The sequence below is a fragment of the Vombatus ursinus genome, unplaced genomic scaffold, assembly GCF_900497805.2.
Source record: "Vombatus ursinus unplaced genomic scaffold, bare-nosed wombat genome assembly UNPS02014773.1, whole genome shotgun sequence".
NCBI lineage: Eukaryota > Metazoa > Chordata > Mammalia > Diprotodontia > Vombatidae > Vombatus > Vombatus ursinus.
The window spans coordinates 15,672,266-15,693,623 of record NW_020954551.1 but is presented as its reverse complement, the minus strand read 5'-3'; the positions used below and the strand labels follow the sequence as shown (position 1 = coordinate 15,693,623).

The 21,358-nt window shown below is 40.7% G+C and overlaps 1 protein-coding gene across 1 annotated transcript in view; it reads left to right on the top strand.

Moving 5' to 3' along the window:
• FRMD4B (FERM domain containing 4B) overlaps window positions 1-19,193 on the top strand; it is a 209,913-nt gene extending 190,720 nt beyond the window's left edge. Inside the window, exons 18-24 of the mRNA XM_027863670.1 lie at window positions 229-457; window positions 3,181-3,237; window positions 4,712-4,859; window positions 6,482-6,601; window positions 7,779-8,584; window positions 14,066-14,192; window positions 17,394-19,193. Of these exons, the coding sequence (XP_027719471.1) occupies window positions 229-457; window positions 3,181-3,237; window positions 4,712-4,859; window positions 6,482-6,601; window positions 7,779-8,584; window positions 14,066-14,192; window positions 17,394-17,514 (1,608 nt within the window). The 3' untranslated portion in view covers window positions 17,515-19,193. The remainder of the gene's footprint in view (window positions 1-228; window positions 458-3,180; window positions 3,238-4,711; window positions 4,860-6,481; window positions 6,602-7,778; window positions 8,585-14,065; window positions 14,193-17,393) is intronic.
• Window positions 19,194-21,358: the final 2,165 nt, after the last annotated feature.

Below are 21,358 nucleotides of genomic sequence, written 5' to 3'. Positions count from 1 at the left end.
CAAGGAGTTAAATCCATTAGCTTCCCCCCCCCCCCAAAAAAGAATATAAGCTTCTTGGTGGAAGGGACCATCTTGGTTTTGCCCTTCATGTCTAGTGCTTAGCGTAGTGTTGGGTTCACGATGGGAGCTTAGGAATGGTTTGGAATGAAATGGAATATAATGTAACACTCGTGAGTCTGTATTTGTTCCTGGGGGTCTTCATTAAAAGACTCTCTCCTACTCGTCTAGGATCCTGCCTTGCAAGAGCTGGAAAGCAATTTTGTCATCCAGCAAAAACTGGTGGAAGCTGCCAAGAAACTTGCCCACGAGCCAGACCTCTGCAAAAACGTGAAAAGGAAGCGGAAGCAAGAGTACGCAGATGCCGTGAAGAAGCTGCAGGAGATTGAGAATGCGATCAACGAATACCGAATTACATGTGGCAAGAAACCAAGTCAGAAAGCAACCCTCATTTTACCAGGTAAGCGCCCCACAAGCCACAACTGCCGTGTTTCAAGCCTTCTTGAAGCACTTCTGATGGGACTGCATGCAGGCCTCGGCAGGTGGCTATTTCACATGGGCTGAAGGGTGGACAGAAGAGAAATTAGGCAGAACCGGAGACTTTGACAGGGCAAGAGACGATAGATTTCAGAAGCCTCCAAGAATGTGGCCTGGTGAATTCAAAGAAACCTGATTTTCCAGGGCCTTGTGACGCCATAATTTTGTCATCATTGGGTGGAATCAGTTTGACTTTCACGGACAAGCCTAGTTTTCATGGACAGATTCTTGCTTTGTGAGGCCATTCATGCCAGCCAAAGCTTTTAATTCACAGAAGAGAAGCTGATTTGCAATGGAGCGCTGCTATAATTTGAGGAACTAAGTTGCAGAGGTGACCTGGTGCTCTCAAAAGTTTTTCATGCGTGCACTTCCTTTCTAAACCTGCCCCAGAGACCTAGGTAGGGTGGGGCTTTGAACAAATTCTCTCTTTCTGTCATGACCAACTAATCAACCTCAAACACAAAGGTAGCAATACCAACAAGATTTCAGGTACATCCGAATCTACCCAGGCATACGGTTCCTAAAGCAGTTATTTATTGCTTTCTGATGATAGAGAATGTGAAAGAAAAGGAACTTGCTAACCATATTCAGCCACAGCAGGAGAGTTTAGGAGGCTTGGCTCTAAATTATACATGAAGCAAAGGAGCTTGGTAAATTGGTCGACAGGGGAACTGCAAGTCTGGATTTTTACCTCTGTTACTTGACATAGTGCTAGGAATATTGGTGATAATAAAATAAGAGAAGAAAAAAAATTGAGGGAGTGGCAAAGAAGAAACAAAATAATCACTTTTTGGGGGGGGGGTGAGGCAAATTGGATTAAATAACTTGCCTAGGATCAATACAGCTTGTAAATATCATGTGTCTGAGGCCAGATTTCAACTCAGGTCCTCCTGACTCCAAGGCCGGTACTCTATCCACTTCACCACCTAGCCGCCCGAAATAATCACTTTTTTATGAGTAGATAAGATGCTTTACTTAGAGAACCCTAGAGAATCAATGAAAACATTAATCAAAACATTCCAATTCTAAAAATTTAAGTAATTCACCTTGGGTTTGGCTTCTATGTTCGCTGTCTCATAGGGTTCTAGATGGCATAGACCATAAGTGCACACCTACGCCAGGGAAGGCTCTGCCATTTTTGCAGATTTCAGATGTCCAGGTAGATATTTGTACACCAGATGGCACAAATATCTGAGCATATATTGGCTAGAGGGGGTTTTGTTGTTTTTGTTATTTTTTTTTTTTTAAAGAAAGAAAACTGGCTGTCAGACAGCTGACTAGTCTGGCGTCATGCCTTTGGACTCTAAGGCCTGCCTAATTAAGAACAAAGACTGTGTGGAAATAATCACGATGAACATTTAAGGTGCTAGAGGTTCCCTTTATCGTGACTTTTTAAGTCGGGGAGGTGCTCTTTGCCTCCCCACTTGGTAGTTCTTGTCAACCAAACAAACACTCTCAGGAAAGGCCAACTGCCTCTTCCGGATCTTTCTCATCAACTAGAAATATCATTGAAGAGTTGTCTGTAAACTAGTCAACATTTTCCAGACTTGGGTGCTTCCTTTGCCAACGTCTCAGTGTGACCCTCCATTTCATCGGTAGCAGAGTTGAGAAGAGACATTCTCCTGAAGAGACACTTTTACGTTTGATGTACAGCAGACTTTTTCAGTAACTACATCTGCTTCTAATATTAACAATATCTATTATTTACTTGGTGCTTCAAGGTGGGCAAAGCCATTTCTCTGTGTTAGCTGATTTGATCCTCACTAACCTGGAGGTGGATGTTACATATACATAAGGAAACTGAGGCTGAGAGGTTAATCAAATAGTAGAGACACACCAATCACATCTTTTAGAGGTCAACCTCGTCCAGCCCTCTCATTTTACAGGTGAGGAACCATGGTTCCAGAGAAGCGACTTGCCCAAAGTCTCACAAGTAATGAATGGAGTGGCAAAGCCAAAATTTGAACCCTGGCACTTCCAGCTCCAAATACAATACTTTTGCTACTGAATCACATGGATTCCCCATAGCTTGTCAAATCACAAGCTATGATTATGTAGGCAGCAAGGTAAAATGGAATGAGGGCTGAGTTTGGACTCATAGGACTTTTTTTAGATCATGGCCCTGTCATTTCCTAGCTGTATGACCTTGGGCAAGTAATTGAACCTCCCTGGGCCTCAGTTTCCTCTTCAGTAAAATGAGGTTGGATGAGATAACCTTCTAGGTCCCTTTCAGCTCTAAGTTAATGATCTCATAAGCTACGTTTATCAAACTTAACAAAAGCAGGAGGAGAGCTTGGAATGACAGGTGCTAAAATGAAGGTGATGGGAATTATATTGCTCCATTGTGCAGTGTCTCGATGTTAAGCTTGATAATGGCTGACATTGGACTGGAGGATGTCGGTTTGTACAAAGGATGGCAGGAAGGCGCCAAGATGGGAAATTGATGAAACACTCATAAGAAGTAATTCAAGTTTCTTTTGTCAACACCCCCCCCCAAAAAAAGAAGTCTTGCATAAAAAACTTAAATAGCTAATTATTCTGAATGTGTTCATCTGAATAAAGAAAAAAAGAAATGTTCCACTATAATTCACTAAATACATTCTATGTTAAAAAATTCTTTTTAAGAGATTCAATTTTCATTCACAGAAGATATAATCCCATCTGAAAGCAGTTCTTTATCAGATACGACAACCTATGATGATGGTGAGTTGTTTTACTTTTTTGTGTGGGTTTTATTTTTTAAACTTAAAATCCAAATGCATCATCTTTTCTCCCTTTTAAATTCTGTTTATTACTGAGATTTAGAAAATTCTGCCTCTTACATTCTCCTCTCCAACGGAATATAAGCTATGCATTTGAGGACATGAGCATTCTAGTTAATTGAGTATCCTGGTTAGCTAATGGCTATGATATATGTAGATGATGATTTTTCAGGGAATCAAAATATAGCACAAAAAAATAGACTTAATTTCAATACCACAATGAACATGTTATGTTAAATACTTCTTAGATTTCCAAAGAATAGCTGCAGATTAAGCTATGTAGTATTTCTTGTTTTATAAAAGCCTTTCCCTCATGATGTCCCTAAAAGGAGGTAGATGTCCAAGTGTCATTATTTCCCTTTTACGCATAAGGAAACTGAGGCTCAGAGAGGTTAAGTGTGTTGCCCAAGTACCATCCAGTCAATAACCATTTTCAGGATTTGAGCCTAGGTCTTCTTTATTCCAGATAGTTCCTTACAGGTTGAAAATTGGTAATGCTCCTCTGCAGTCAGTCAGTAAGTAAGCATTCATTAAGTGCCTACTATGTACCAGGCACTATGCTAAGCACTGGGAATTCATAGAAAGGCAAAAAAAAAGTTTCTGCCCTCAAAGAGTCCATAATCTAATGGGGGAGACAACATATGAACAGCTATGTACAAGCAAGCTATAGGAGATAAATAGGAAATAATGGACAGAAAGAAGGCACTAGAATTATGAGGGACTGGGAAAAAGTCATTCAGTTCTTTGTTTTAAAAGTAGTGAAATACAGTCCCAAGGGCATGTTGTTTCCCTGGCAGGCTTTATAGATGTATTTGATTTGAAGGACCTCAGGATATGCTCTTGCCCAAAATGTTTCCCTTCAGATTTGGTAGGTGACTAAAGTTCCTCCTTATTGGAGTTATTCTTTTGGTTCCTTTATCTTGGGGCCCCTCTTTCCCAATGAAGATAGTCTTGAGAGGGATAACACAATAAGTCACTGCTTTCCTTGCTTTTTGTCAGAGCCACTGGGACCACAGAAGGGGAGAAGCAGGGGTGGCATTTGGGCTGGTGAGGAAAGGATACAGAGAGAGGGTTGGAGAATGGGAGGTAAAGGGTGAGAAGACACAGCAAAGTCCCCAGAATTGAATCTGTTCCTGGGTTTGGTTTGCTGGAATGTGATTGTATTTCCCCTCTTACATGCCTTCACCATAGGAACTGACCTATTTAGTGATGCAAGAATGGTTTCAGGCCCTGGGGGGGAATGCTTTAGTATCTTTTCAACTGCAAATGCCACCACCACTTCCCCCCCCAAAAAAAATTTATCCTGTCTTGCTTTCTGAAGCGGGATGCCTTAACTTGGAAAGAATGTTTTCTTCACTAGATCATCAGATACATTGCTTTTAGATTTTGCTAAGAAATATTCTCATTTCCCACAGCCAATGATTCCTTCACCCTCCCTGCCCAACGGTCCAGTTCAGTTCCGCATTCTCCAAGAATTCCTCCCCCCAAGTCTCTTGGTCTGGAGAGAATCCACTTCAGGAAGTCTTCCATGAATGAGCAGCTCACAGAAAGCAGGCAGTCCAGGTAAGAGGGTGGATGCTAGTTTGTTTCTATTACCAATTCAACAAACTTTCCTTAGCGCTTGCTATGTGGTCAGCACTGCCAGTATCAGCATCACTTTTGGATTCTCTGACACCCTTTTCTCCCAGAAATGTAAAGCCTTTTCACCTTTGACCTTGCTTATCCTCACAACAAGTAGTGTTGTAATCCTATCCATTTCACAGATGGAGAAGCTAAGGCCCAGTTATGAAGCTTTTATTTGTTGACAGTAAATAGTGTTCTGAGGGAATTTTTTTATGGAATTTTTTTTTCTTTTTATCAAGCAGTTATTTTTTTCTGCCTCCCACGTCCTACACACAACACACACTGGGATGAAAAAAGAAAAAGAAAACCCTTATAACAAATATTCATCGGCAAGCAAAGCAAATTCTCATGTTGGCCACATGCAAAAAAATGTGTCTCTCTGCATTTTAGTCCATTGCTTCTCTGGAAGGAAATGAGTAGCATTCTAAGAAGATTTTTTTTTAAGTGGTGTTTAGCTAATTGTAGCTTTGTTAAATTCCTTTTCGTTTCTGTTGAAAGAATAGAAGAATTAAATAAAAAAGAACACATAAAAGAAAGAATTAAATAAAAATAAATAAAAGCATTAAAAGAATAATAAATATTGTCCGAGATTACCACTTGTTGTTTTTTCTTGAGGTCAAGGACTATTGCAATTCTACCTATGTTCCTAGCTCTTAGTATCATGCCTGGTACTTGGTAGGTGCTTAATGGAGATTCCAAGAAATTTTTTGTTACAAAGTCCATTTTAGAAAGCCAAGTAAAGAAATCTGCCTGATTCTACAACCCAGATGTGCCATGTGGCTTAATCTCCTTTTTCTTGTCTCTAAAATCCTGGCTATAGCATGACTGTACTCGGAGTCAGTAAGACCTGGGTTTGAATCCTATTTCAGCTATTTAATTCATTCATTCAACAAACATGTTCTTTTTAAACCTCAGTTCCATTTTTTTCATTATATCAAATTATATCATTATACTCAAATATATATACTATATATGTATATATATATATATATATATATACACATACAAAATATATATACTCCATATACATACACATTATGTATGTATCATTATACTCAAAGAAACATGTCCTGGGGACATTAACCTCCTCTTCTTAATACTCAGATGTGAATTCTTTGTAAAGCACTTTGTGAGTCTTTATGTGTAGATCAGGATCTAAGATTTCTTTCCTTTTTCACCACCTCCGATCACAACCCATCCCTAACTTGGTTACAAGTCTTACACAGTTATCTGAGGCTTACAAAAGTTAAGTGATTTTCTCTGGGGCACACAGCGAGAGCTGGAATTTGAACCCAGGTCTGTCAGACTCCCAAGTCTAATATGTTCTTTGCTAGTTTGTTGTGCCTATCTTGTAATTATAAAGTATTACATTTATGCAAGCTATTTTTGTTGGTTTTTAATATTCATTTAGCAGCCCACCGGATTAAAAAAAAAATAAGACTCTTTCTTTTTAGCATCCCCTCAGTTTCATATGGACCCTGGTAGGTTTAGTATTAACTGCTGATTTGGTTATCAAAGATATACAAAGCCAACCATTAACCGAATTCTCTTCTTTTTTCCAGAGAAATATTGTCAACACACAGCAGTCCCTATAGGACTGTGGAGCGGCGTCCCCAGGGGGGCAGAAGCATGCCGACCACCCCCGTTCTCACCCGAAATGCCTACAGCAGTAGCCATTTAGAGTAAGAGCTAATGTTGACTGATTTGGGTTTTATTTATTTATTGGGTTTTATTTGAAGGGGGCAAAAAGGGAGTTGCTGGGGCAGCTAGGTGGCATAGCAGATAGAGCCCTAGATTCAGGAGGACCTGAGTTCAAATCCAGCCTCAGACACATAACACTTACTAGCTGTGTGACCCTGGGCAAGTCACTTAACCCCATTGCCTAACCAAAAAAAAAATAAAAGAGAGTTGCTGTATTTAAACCAGGAGGAGCTTGAATCTTATTTATAAAAAACGAGGATTGTCATTGTTCTATTTTGGCCTATATTCATGGATTGATCTTTTTCTTTTTTAAAGATGATCATTTTATATCCTTTTGCAAAGAGAATGCCTTCAGATTTTTCCAGTAGTATATCAGACCTTTTGTATGTCTGTTACTTCTTACCACCAGATAAATAGCATAGCATTTCCCAGAAGAAACAGAAAACCAGACCAAAACCAGATTGGAAGTTTATAGCCTTGCTCCTTAATTTTTGACCTAGAAAGAGTGAGCTCCAGGTGGTAGCTGGATTTTTTTTTTTTATTCTCCTAGGAAGGTTGGATATCATCAGCCGAACTTCCCCATTCCTAGAAAAAGAATTTGGATAATATGTTTTTCTGTAGCCTGGCCTTTCTCTGGAGTTCTTCCTCTGTGTGGAAAGAGTACAATAGTAGAGATGAACTCTCACAGATGGCCTTTGTGTTTTGCAGTATTGTGAGGAAGGGAGCTCAGTTTAGAATCGGGACATTGAGGTTCAAATGGTGCCACTTACTGGCTGTGTGACCTTTGACAAGTCCCTCCCCACTCTGTAAAATAAGGAAGTTGGACTAGATGATCTCTGAATTAACTTCCAGCTCCAAATCTTTGATCCTAACTTATTTATTTTAGCTTTGAGAATAGACTTATTATTTTTAAATACCACTAAAAGTTATTAAAGTTATAAAATGTATTAATACTACTGTGTGATATTATAAATAATTTATCACCTATGATTGCAAATATATTATAGGATGATATAAAACTATAAGATGTTATGAAAATAAAATATTTTAAAAATAAAGAAATAGGAAGTTGAAACTCTAGACATGGTATTAAATCTTTCAGTGTTGTCCTTCTTCATGGTAATTTTTTTTTACAAGTCTAATTTTCATCTCTCCTAGGCCCGACTCTTCCCCACAACACTGCAGGCAGAGGAGTGGAAGTCTGGAGTCTCAGACCCATCTGCTCTCTGAACTTGACGGTGACAAGCCATTCTTTTCCCTTTCCAAGTCCCAAAGAAGTAGCAGCACAGAAATCCTGGATGACGGTTCATCCTACACTAGTCAGTCGAGTGCAGAATATTACTGTGTGACCCCCAGTGGGGGCCCCTACTATACCACACAAACGCTTGACACTCGAGCGAGGGGCCGGAGGAGGTCCAAAAAGCACCACGTCTCCACATCCAATTCTGGGAGCATGCCCAACCTGGCCCCAAAAGACATGAGAAATGGCGGCTATCCCAAGAGTCAAGAACAGCCTTCTTGCAGCTACTTTATTTCTGGGTACCCGCCATATGCTGACTGTGATCTTTATTATAGCGGAGGTTACGTTTATGAAAATGACACGGAGGGGCAGTACAGCGTCAACCCTTCCTACCGCTCATCCACGCACTATGGATATGACCGTCACAACGAGTACAGGTCCTACCATGAAGATGAGATGAACCGGGTGCCCCACAACCCATATGCAACTCTCCGACTGCCAAGGAAGGCACCCGTGAAATCTGAGCACATCACCAAAAACATTCACAAGGCCTTAGTAGCAGAGCACCTCCGCGGCTGGTACCAGCGAGCCTCTGGACACAAAGACTTGGGTCACAGTTTGCAGGCGAGCTTTGATTCGGACCGAGGCTCACAAAGAAGTCTGGGCTTCTCTGCTCTGCAGGTACCCTGCTCCCCAAGCAGCCGAGCTTCTTCCTACACTTCAGGTAATGGAGGAGTTGGGCATCGGGGAACTTTTTTTTTTTTAAGCCAAAGAAAATGAATAGATTTGGAACCAGCAATGGGAAGCAGTGCGGTGCTGGTGACCTGCAATTTAGTCCCAGCCCTGGTGCTTCCTCATAGGGTCCCAGATTTAAAGCTAGAAGTGCCCTTTAAAGACATCTCATCTTCTGCAGGAAACCTTTCCAACCCCTCTTAATTCCAGTGCCTTCCTTCTGTTGATCATTTCCTGCTCCTACTGTCACTAGATTGTACAGAGCTGTTTGCTCATTGTCTCCACGATTAGAATGTGAGCTCCTTGAGGGGAGGGACTGGTTTGTTTTTTCGTTTTTGTTTTTATTTTTGCATTCCTTTGTATCCCCAGGGCTCAGCGTGGTCCCTGGCACATAGTAGGTGCTTAATAAATGTTTGCTGAGTGATTTCGCACAACTTAGGAAACTGAGGCCCCGAATGGTCAAGTTACCTGCCCACGGTTACATAGACAGTACACAGAAGAGTTGCGACTCAAACCCAGGTCCTCTGACCTCAAACTCAGGGCTCTTTCCACTGCTACTTCCCTTATTCCTTCTGTGAGCTGGAGCTAATCCACTTCTGGCCTCAGTTTCCACATTAGGGAGATGAATGGGGTTGGATCGGTTGATCTCACAAGTTCTCTTTGAGCTCTACAATTTTGTGGGTCTGGGTACGACTGAGTCTTAATTCATTTAAACACATATTTAAGCATCTTGTTCAGGGCAAAAACGGAAGCATGTATTCGGTCTGTACTATGCCCAAGGAAGGCACTGCCCTTTGAATGGAGGCTAGGAAGACAAAGATGAAGGAAACCTTTCCTACCTTTAAGAAACTTAAATTCTAATGGAGAGTAGATAACATGTAAACAGATAAGTAAATACAGATAGCAAGGTGTAAAAAATTGCTGACCCCACACCTACCCAGTTGAGTAAATTGTAGAGGGAAAGTGGCTGGTGGGATTAGGAAAGGTTTTGCATAAGAGGTGGGGCCTGAGATGAGTTTTGAAAGAAGCTGAGGTCTCTAAGGAACAGAGCTGAAGAGAGAATGTATTCCAGGCACAGCCTGTGCAAAAATGCTGAGGTGGGACAGAAGGAACAGAAAGCACGCAGGCTTGCTTAGGATTTAGAGACTGTGAAGGGGAGTTAAGTGAAATGAGTCTTGAAAGGGAGATTATGACTGGCTTTAAAAGACAGGCCGAGGAATTTGTAGTTTATCCTTGGGCAGGTAGGTGGTGCCATAGTGCGCAAGAGTGCTGGGCCTGATGTCTGGAAGACTTCCTGAGTTGAAATCTGGCCTCAGATACTATCTGGGTGACTCTGGCCAGGTTACTTCATCCTGTTTGCCTCAGTTTCCTCATCTGTAAAATGAGCTGGAGAAAAAAATGGCAAATCACTCTTAGAATGGGGGACAGAACACACCAAAGACAGAGATAGGAGAGAACAGGATGAGAAACTTCTTATTATCCTATATGGTTGGAATATAGAGTCTGAGAAGGTGTGAAATTGGGCTAGAAAGGTAGGTTGGAGTTAGATGTTGTCCTCTTAATGCCTTCAGTCAATCAATAAGCATTAAATAATCGCCTACTGTGTGCTTTTCAAAAATGAAAGAGATTCTTCCCTCAAGGATATTACATTCTATTGGTAAACCATGTACAAAATAGATGCAAAGTAATTTGGGAAGAGGAAGGCAGTAGTAGTGGATCGAAGAGAAGAAGGGTGCTATATTTTATTTTTCAGGCCTGGTCCCAGTAACTTCAGTGGTTTAGGGAACTCTTGGTAATGAAACTCCCTCTACCAATGCAAATCAGCACCTATTCCACAAATAATCACCTCGGAGGGCTGAGGCTAAGAACTTGCCTAGAAGGGCACATCCAGTAGGTTACAGAGGGAGCTTTTGAACCACGGTTTTCTTGAATCCAAGGCCAACTCTGCCCACAAGGCCATGCCAACATTTGAGCTTGTATTTTATTCTGTAGGCATTGAGCACCAGTGATCAGATCTCTCTGTCCTTGGGACATGAGAGCCATATGAGGTCCAAATTTGCAAGGCCCAAAAACAATGACGTATATTTCCTTTCCTGGGCTGAAAGGACTTTTATTACATATTCCCAATTGTACATCATAACTATATTTCAAAATTGTTACCTGTAGCACTTTTTCAGCATTCTGTGACATCCCTCCTCCTAAGCGCCCCATTTTAAGGACTGAGGAGCCTTGTTTATTTCTCAGATTTATATGAAGCCTACCTTCCATAAAGCTCTCCATTCTATATGAATCAGGCCGTGGGCAAAGAGAGAACATTTTCCAAACATTTTTCAAGAGGTTCGTTAAATTCCATGGTGGAAATTGAAGGGTGGGGGTGGGAATGGTGGCAGGGAGTCAAGGAGTTAGGTGGGGATAGGTAGTGGTGAGACCAGGCCAGGGCAGGGAACAGAAACTCCAACAAATCCCAGTAGTCCTGGCCAAAGTTGTAGCAAACTGGGGCAATGGTGAGTTATCAAGTTTGACAATCTGAGTAGGAGTTAGACTGCTTTCTGTTACCTGTTTCTGAGTGGTTTGTGCCTTCCTCATTCACCAGGTTTGGTCATTCATTAAAAAAATAAGACTTCTTTCATTATTATTAGGAATTAGACCACATGGCTGCAAATCCTAATTATACTGAAAACTTCTTTTTAAAGAGTTAGACCACAGTATGGTCCTATTGAACATTCTGCGCTTGAGGGTAGAGACCATTGAGCGCTTATTTTGTTTGTCTTTGTATTCTTCAGGCTTGGCAGAGTGCCTGGCATATACTAAGGGCTTAATAAATGCTTATTAATTAAATTGAATTGCATGAAAAATAAACTGAAAGAACAGTTGACATCATCTTGCCAACCACTGACAGTGGTTGAAAAAGCATTTGCTATTCATTTGAAATGAAAAATCAAAATGCTATTTCTTTTCCTTTAAGACAAATGTTCTTGACCTGAGGTCCAGGAGCTTGTGGCTAGGTCTCAGGAGGTCTGTGAAAAAAACCATAATTACTTATTATTTACTTATTAACTTCTAACTCAAATTTAGCATTTCTTTAAATTATTTAAAAACTTTGTTTGGAGACAGGGTCACAGACTTCATCAGGCTGCCCAAGCACAAAAAATGGTTCAGAACCCCGATTTTAAAAGAATGCTTTAGAAGGCAGGTAAAGAGTATCATTTTTCAAGTAAAGATAACAAAATGTGTATCTTTAGCTCCCAGTTATTTGGGTGTTTGTTAGTCATCTAGTTTAATGGCTGACCCAGACCCCTGGGCTGATCTTTGGGAGACAGAGCTTTTATCACACCCCTGGGGCCATTGGTATTACTTCTATTGCCTTTCCTAGAGTTATTTGATCTATGCGCCCTAGAAACCAATCAATCAACCTCAGAGCTTTTATTAGACACATCCTAAGCATCGGACACTCTGCTTGGTACTGAGGATACAGGAACAGAAATAAAAGTCCCTGCCCTGGAGGAGTTTTCATACTATCAGCACCCCCTGATAAAGGGGACTGGCCACTTAAAAAATGATATCTACGCACAATGGAATGAAGGAATGAAAAAGCATTTATTAAGCACTTACTCCATGCCAAGCACTGTGGTAGGCATCAGTGATTAAAAATAGAAAAGCAAAGGAGTCAAGGAAGACACATTCTAATTGAGGGGACTACAGATTCTTCTGCTGATTGGTGTTTTCTCCATCTTGCCAGAAGGATTGTCATTGGAGACTACCTCGTCAAACAAACTGTTGTAAATGGCCATAGTGGGCTGAGGGTGGAAGAAGCTGGAGGGCTCTGGCCCGAGAGGCAAAGTGGAGCAGGCGTACCAGGGAGAAGTTGGCATCCAATTGGAAGGAGGGAAGGTGGTGTTGATAGCAGGGTTAGGCAGTCAATGGCCTTTATTTAAACTTGGAAGGAAGCTATGGATTCTAAGAGGCAGCAGGGTAGGAGGTAGGTACCAGGCATGAAGGAGAGCCTAGCCTATGCAAAGGCATGGAGATGGGAAATGAAATACTGTGTGTGAGGAACATTAAGCAGAAACGTTCTTATCCTTTCATTTTTCAGTCATTTTTTCAGTTGTGTTAGACTCTTTGTGACCCTATTTAGAGTTTTCTTGCAGAGATACTGGAGTGGTTTGCCATTTCCTTCTCCAGCTCATTTTACAGATGAGGAAACTGAAGCAGAGTTAAATGACTTGCCCAGGGTCACACAGCTAGTAAATGTCTGAGACCATATTTGAACATGAGTTCAAAGGTGAGTCTTCCTAACTCCAGGCCTGGCACTTTATCCTCTGTGCCACCTACCTGCCCTATCATTATTATTATTATTATTATTATTATCCTTCTTTCATTACCTACAAAAGGAGATTAGCAATCAATCACCTCATCTACCTCTTTTCATTTTACAGTTGAGGAAACAGGCCCAGGGAGAGTAATGGCTCACCTGGGGTCATGCAGCCAGATAGTTGTACTAAGATTCAAAGGACATTTCAGCCAAATGTGGGCATCCACACACATCCTTCTCAACAATCAGAGCTGCAAAATTCTTCCAAGTCATGTCGGTTCCATTTTGGGCTGTATTTAGATTAGTCATTAGTAACATTAAAGTAATCTGTCAAACTGTGCTAAGCACTGGAGATACAAAGAAACAAACACTCCCTTCCAGCCTGATGGGAAAAGCAACACGAAAATATTATGCACATACAGAAAAAACAGTGCAGTGGAAAGTAATTTAAGAGGGAAGAGGCTGGAGAGCAGGAGACAAAATAGTAAGATGACTGTGTGATCCTAACGTTCATCAGCTTTTTGGGTCAGCAGGTCCATCCCAGGTGTGGAGGAAAACTGGTCTGAATGCCTAATAACTATCCCTGAAGCCCAGGATTACTTCAATCCTCCAGGTTGTTTCTCATTCCAGTTTACTCCTGTTGAAATGAATCTTCTCACCTCTGATCCCCTCCCTGTTTGGACACCTGGACTAGGTAGGAGGCAGGCTATAAAATTCAGAAAAGGTCAGATTTCTTCACTGAGTATATTATTACTTTGGGGGGGTTACAAAATAATAACTAATTGTGCCACCCCATTTTGCATAGTGATTCTCTTAAAGGAAATGAATCAGAGGGCCTCTTATGCATTTATCCTCCTCGAAACATCTGGATGGGGCAAGAAGTAAATGTCATCATTCCTGCTTTGTTGACAGAATGAAGACGTGGTACATTCTTGAGCGGGCAGTTTCTTCTACCTTGTAAGAAGCTGCCTGTGATTTGAACTTTTGGGGGCAGTCTATTCTGTGGTGGGGCCTCCTCTGTCTCCACCCCATTCTGATTAGTGCAGGGGGCGGGGAAGTGGAGCAAGGTGCCTTCAGGAAAAAGTTCGGCTACAGGCCATTTCTTGACATCTTTGCCGACTCAACAAGTCATTTTCATGTTTCTTTGTTGTTTATTCCCAGTGTCTTCCACAAGTGCGTCCGGGAATTGGAGGACTCAATTAACTTTAGGGTTGGCTGATCCGCTCTCACATTCTTCTTACACCAGCTGCTATGGCAATGTCTACAGTCCTTTGCCACCTCCAAGCAGGTGAGAATAGTTGAGTAATTGCTCTAAGCTTCCTAGTAATCTTCCCCAGAACTGAAGACCTCAGCTCATGGCTATATCATATTCTTAACTTTAAAAAAAATAGATTTCTAGGCTATACTAGTAGGAACCTACAAGTATGCTGAATGTTTTTCTCTGTGTATGTAGAATAATATTGTACCTGTTGAGTTTCAGGGTTATTTTTCACCCTAGCCCTACCTCACAATTGCTTACATGCTATAGCATAATTGTAATAGATGTTCATATGGTGCTTTGCAATTTGCAAAGCTCTTTACACACAGGATCTCCTAGAAGCTTCATAACAACCCTCTGGGGTAGGTACTACAGGTATTTTGTGTTCCACACCTGTGTTTTCATCAGTATTTCAATATGGAAACTTACTCTACCAATACAGATGTGTAACTTGTTAGAACTCATCTATAACTTGAGGTCTCAGAAGGTGAATTTCATCACTGAGAAGTTAAATAACTTTCCCATGGTCATGCAGCCCAGCATGTCAAAGGCAGGACTCAAAAACCCAGGGATTACTAGCTGTGTGACCCTGGGCACATCACTTAACCCCGACTGCCTCAACAGAAAGCACAAAAACCTCAGAAGTTTTTTTTTTAACTTTTTTTAAATTTTCATTTAAAAATTCTGAACCCAATAAGCATTTCTATATGCAAAAGAGAACAGGGGGATTAAATTGTATTTTAAAATTAAATTACCTGTTCAAGCCTTGAAGTGCTATATAAATGCTAACTATTATTGTTTTCGATAAATTAAAAGTAAATGAAATTAAAGCAATTTGTTAAAAAGTAGATTGCAAACATCTCAATTCCAAAGGAGCCCTTTTGTGACCAGAATTCCTACTAGACAGTTGGCAAGCTTAATTTCGAGCAAATGCTAGTGTTTATTTCTGTCTTGAACCTGCCTCCTCAAAGACGTGACAGAAGCAGCCAGCTGTCCATCTACCTTAAAGCCAGGCTTTCATAAGCATTCAGAGGAGCACAAAAGGAGTCACAAAGGCAGTTGAGCTGGTTGGTTCTTTTTCATTATCCAGGGTGGTTTTATTGATACAGAGAACCCCCAGTGAAGAGACTTCCCTATTAGTACAGGTCAGCACCTCAGCACCTTACAGTCTTAGAATTATTCTGTCTACACCATGTCTTCACTGGCAAAGTAGAGGGTGAACTGAGTGTATTCTATGGAATCAAGCCTAACAGGATTTTCATTCCCAACACAGCGTCAGCAGTTCTCATTCACAAGTATGAGACCAGTTATCAAAACTCAACAGTTTGCTCCAATGAGAATTTTAACGAAAATGTATCTCAGAGGAAGTCAGACAGTTTAGACAGCAACAAGTGATGCTTAAAACAGAGTAGGAGTAAAAAGCAGTACCCTGAACTTGGGCCCAGAATTTGAACTTCTCTTTTTTTTCCCCCAGGGGAAGGATGTTCTAACCAGGTCGGACTGGGTTTTCACAAATAATTTTCATATTTAGGGGGTGTCTTACTTGCCCTTCAGGCTCACTCAGTAAAGACATATGCAACAAATCTTTAGACATTTGTGACATCTTAGACACAAATCTTGTCAGAGCCCGGAAATACTTTTCTTTTCCGAGAGAACCTATTCCTTCAAGATTGTTCATGTAATTCAGCCTGCCCAAGATGCGCCCTAATAAAGGAGGTTGACCTTTTGAAAAGAAGTGTGTTTAACTGGAAATTAGAAGCTATTGCCAGGATCCTCATTGATTTGTTGTAGCTACATACCTGCATGGGTTACTAAGACCATCTGATTTGCTTAACTCCCACTGTCTAAGAGGATATATGGTACGTAAAAATAAAGGAGGCGCTTGAGAAAACTACCCTTTGGAAGGCTGATGGTTGTAAACATGTGAAATTTTCCCAAACACTCACATTTAAAACTAAGAAAGGCAATATTTTCCCAGAAGAAAGAAGCCTCACTGAACTGCTCAGTTGATTAAATTTTTTCATGCTTTCACAAACTGAGAGGAGTGTTTGAAATTCTTACCACCAATTTCAGTAAATTGAGTACATGATCCTTAGGGAATCAAGGCCATTCTAATTCTCCATTGGATTTATGTTATCATCCATGGCGTGGTAGTCTACCAATGTAGATTATATCTCAGTTATACTTTTTGATCTTCTTGGGACAGAGAGATGTGAAGGGGACATGGACCTATTTCTCCAAGCTAGAATTGGCTTGGATAGCTTAATATGATACATATAAAATAAAGGTCTGGAAGACTGGTGCCTGGACGCAGAGTACAGTGTTAATTTGGATTTTCTTTGGCACTGCCCGTGTGACCTTGGACAAGTCACTTAACTTGAACTCGATTTACCTCATCTGTAACAGTGACTCTCTATTGTGCTACAGGCCAGTTCCTAGCCCTGTGGGCCTAAGTTGGTATTGTTTTTCTTCTCCCTTCAAGTGACTCTTCTTTCACTTCCTATTTTCCATTTCCCTTTCTTCCTGTCCAACACCACCTGTCACTAGGCAGAACAAAGGGCTTCTGTCCAGGCGAATGGTTGTATCTGCAGAAATGAGCTCATTTTTAAGTTCTCTTATGCTCAATATAGCCAGCGGTAGTAAGTATAGCATTTTCCATTTGTGTGCATTGCTTCATGTGTGACAGATCTGTTTGTTCTTGATAATAAGTAGTGTGTGAAATTAGGGAATAGATGCCTATGTTGTTTTAATGTCCAGGAAAACACTCAACAAGTTGGTTAAAATAGCATATTTTCCCCTCTATGTCCTTCAAAAAAGTTTTTCACACCTTCTCTGTAAGGTGTGGAAATAAATGTAAAGCGAATTTTTGCTACTAATGCCCTAACCTTCTAATATTTTGGTGCCACTGTAAAGGTTTACCTTATTGGAATGCATCATGGTGGTGGGGGTGGAGGGGCAGCATCATTTCATCTGCCTGGGGCTTTCTAATTCAGTGCCACTCGCTAGGAGACTGTAGTTAGATATGTCAAAGGTTAAAAGGGAAGTGGGAAAGAACCCATGTCTTGTCCCTGATATGGGCCCATAACTTTGTAATGCCCATTGAATTTTAAAATGTTATTTCTACTAACTACCTTTGGTTTTTCTACTAATTTCCTTCTTGTTTTTCTGTAGTTTAAAAGTACATATAGACATGGTCCCAGGCAGTCATTTTTTCCACATTTCTTTTTATAGACAGTACGCCGAGGCCAGTCAACTGGACAGTACAGATGGGAGTCGGCTGGAAAACAACATGGACAATAACGAACAGAGGCTCTTTTGGCACGAAGATTCAAAGCCTGGAACATTAGTCTGAACTGCCACCTTGACCACTTTTGTTCAAGCTGTGCATTCTAACCCCAGTGTGCCTTGCCCAGTGTGCTGTTCTTATGAAAAGAAATCTTCTTCAGAGATTCCCCAAATGTCAAAAGCCTGGAGAAGAATTGAATCTTCAGAGTCCACAGACACCAATTTTTTTGTTTTCTTTTAAAGAGAAACAACCACCACCACCACCACCAAAAAGCCCTTGACTTGTTCTTCAAACTCCAAGTGGTTGGCGTTAACTGAGCGAGCTCGGGCCGTGGTTTGGTGGGGTCTTTTTGTTACATTTTTTTTAACCCTCAATAAGTTCGAGCACTTGGTTGAAGTATTTATGTTGAAGAAGCACTTTTTAGGTGTTGTAGGCTAAACTGCAGATCGAAAGACGGGGACTCTTTTCAAGAGAAAGCAGGAGTTTTCAGAGCACAATTCAGATGGATAAATGGAAGGAAAGCAACACTTGACATTTTTTTTTTTAGGCATGAGCTCACAATGACAAATGTATGGATTCATGAGTTCATGAAGTATCCCATACTGACATGTGAGGACTGGCAGATTTTAGACAGTATTGGAAAACTTACTTGAAGGAAGGCTGGATTTTAATGGGTTTCACTGTTTTTAGGGCAATGTACAGAGTGACGTTTTTCGCCAGCACCATGAAGTGGATTCTGCGGGGGGGGTGGGACGGGAATGACAGGTGAGGGAGGGAGGTCCAAGCGAGGCTTGGGAGTTACTGTCGCAGCCTCAACTATGACTCTTTCTTCATGGTAGCAGAATTGGGAGATGAAGCAATATGTTGAATTATTTACGAATGTGCTTTGTGCATTTCCAAAGGTACCATTTCACTGTGCCAGTGAGCTCGTTTGTCACACCGAGCCGCATGGTGAACAACTGTTTGATTGGTATGATTCCATTGGGCTGCCGTACTTCATGGCCACTGGGTTAGGGATTGCTTCCATTGTCATAAAGTTCTAAAGAGAACACACTGTGATGGCCAGTATTTTAAGGTGATGCAAAAAAAAAAAAACAACACTCAGAACAACTGTGCCTTACAATTGTGGGCATTAGGCTTGAGCACCACTGTCTGAGCGCTAGGTGCGATTCTAGGTCACCAAGTGACGTCAGTAAAAATAACAATACAAATGAGCTCCACGATGCAGTTGACTGAATTATGAGGCTAAAAGCTACCTCGTATTTTCTTTGGAGGAACAAAAAGAGTCGATGCAGGATTTTTCAGAAGCACTCGATTTCCTTGTTTATAAAAAGGATTCTTGTTTCTCATCTGTACTGTGCTTCAGAATCCCATCAAAGGTGCTCTGGTGTTTTTTTTTTCTTTTTATACAGATAATTAGTAACTCCTTGTGTATATTGTGAATAGAAAAATTTCTGATTGACTTTTTTGAACATTTTTTACCTATATCCCAAAGCATGTAATATATACATAAAGATGGATTTGTTAAACTGGTCCTTAGTCATTTGTATCATTAGAAATGAAGTTTTGTTTTGTTTTGTTTTGGGGGGAGTGGAGAATTAAAACAGAAGAATTAATTCCTTTTTTGCATATTTGTATAATGGCTAGAAACAGAAATGCCCTTTCGCATATCTTTTTTCCTCTTCTGACTTTAAAGACCTATTATTTTCACATAGGTCAATAAACTGAAAGTGTGCTACTGAAAACGTGGAAGTATTTGTCCCTTTTTGATCAAGGATAGGAAGGGGCCGCTGAAATTCTTGTGTCAACATCCCAGGTCAGATTACCCCAGGTTCAAATCCCACCCCAGACACGTGACCTTTGTGACCTTGGGCAAGTTTTTTTAACCTTTCTGCCTTACTTTCCTGAAAGATGAAGAAATTGGACCAAAGTCCCTTCCAGCCCTAGACTGAGGAACCTATGGTGGCCATTTTGGACCCTTGATCTGGGGAGTTTTGTATCCCTTGTGGGACCTAGTGATTGTAGTTAGTATGACTGGTGACAAAGACAGAAATCTAATATGATCTTAAACTTGGTGAGGGAGAGTGTAGCGTAGTGTATAGAGAGCCAACCTTGGAACCAGGAAGATCTCCGACACATCCTGGCTGTGTGACCTTGGATAGTTCTCCTAACCTCTCAATGCTCTAAGCAACAACCTAAGACTAAATTGCAGAGGAGAGGCTGGCCTACAAAGGGAAGCAGATAAAGGGAGTTTCCTCATCTGGGGAGTTTTCTTTTTTTTTTTTTTATTAATTTATTTTGATTTATCAATAATCACCTCCATATGCTTTTGAGTTTAAAATTTTTCTCCCCCTTCCTCCCCACCACCCTCACCAAGACAGTACACAGTCTGATATAGGCTATACATTTACAATCATATTAAACATATTTTCACATTAGTGATATTATAAGTGAAAATTAAAACCAATAGGAGGAACTATCAGAAAAAGGAAACAAAACTCAACAGAAGAGAAAAAAAATAGCAATTCAATTTCCATAGTTCTTTCTTTGGGTGTGGATAGCATTTTCCATCACAAGGCCTCTGGAGATGTCTTAGATCCTTGTATTGCCAGGAAGGGTTAAGTTTATCAGTATTAGTCATCACACAACGTGGCTGTTACTGTGTACAACGTTCTCCTGGTTCTGCTCACTTCACTCAGCATCAGACCATACAAGTCTTTCCAGGTTTTTCTGAAGTCAGCCTGTTCATCATTTCTTATAGCACAATAGTATTCCATCACATTCATGTATCACAACTTGCTCAGTCATTCCCCAATTGATGGGCATCCTCTCAATTTCCAATTCTTTGCCACCACAAAAAGAGCTGCTATGAATATTTTTGTACATGTGGGTCCTTTTCCCTTTTGTATGATCTCTTTGGGATACAGCCCTAGAAGTGCTATTGCTGGGTCAAAGGCTATGCACATTTTTATAGCCCTTTGGGCATAGTTCCAAATTGCTCTCCAAAATGGTTGGATCATTTCACAACTCTACCAACAATGCATTAGTGTTCCAATTTTCTCACATCTTCTCCAACGTTTATCATTTTCCTGTTTTGTCATGTTGGCCATTCTGATAGGTGTGATGTGGTACCTCAGAGTTGTTTTGATTTGCATTTCTCTAATCAATAGTGATTTAGAGCATTTTTTCATATGACTATAGATGGCTTTACTTTCTTCATCTGAGAACTGTCTTCATATCATTTGACCATTTGTCAATTGGGGAATGGTTTGTATTCTTATAAATTTGACTTAATTCTCTATATATTTTAGAAATGAGGCCCTTTTCAGAGAGACTGGTTGTAAAAATTCTTTCCCAATTTTCTACCTTCCTTCTAATCTTAGTTGCATTGGCTTTGCTTGTACAAAAACTTTTCAATTTAATGTAATCAAAATCATCTGTTTTGCTTTTTGTAATGTTCTCTATCTCCTGTTTGGTCATGAATTCTTCTGTTCTCCATAGATCTGACAGGTTACCTTTCCTTGCTCTCCCGGGGAGTTTTCTATATGAAGGAAATACTTGGTCCAATTCCTTTCCCTATACTTAGGAAAAAAAGGCTGGAAAAAGATGTTGAGGGACATATGACTGGGACAGTAACTAGCACTAGGCGAAAGGAACTTTGCCCAGGGTGCTAAGATGTGTTTGGGTGCACCTATGCTTTCTCTCCCTACCTCTCCTTGTGGTCTTCTCTTTACTACCACTCACCCCACCCAACCTCTAAGGAGTGAAGTGAAGTTCTGATTCTGTAAGAAGATATACATGACCTGACTGCCCCAAGAGTGAACTGTCCTTTGGGAATGCCAGTGGTTAGAGTCCAGCCCAAGCTATGGTCTGCTAAAATCATAGCATAAGAGTTACAAAGTTACTTGGG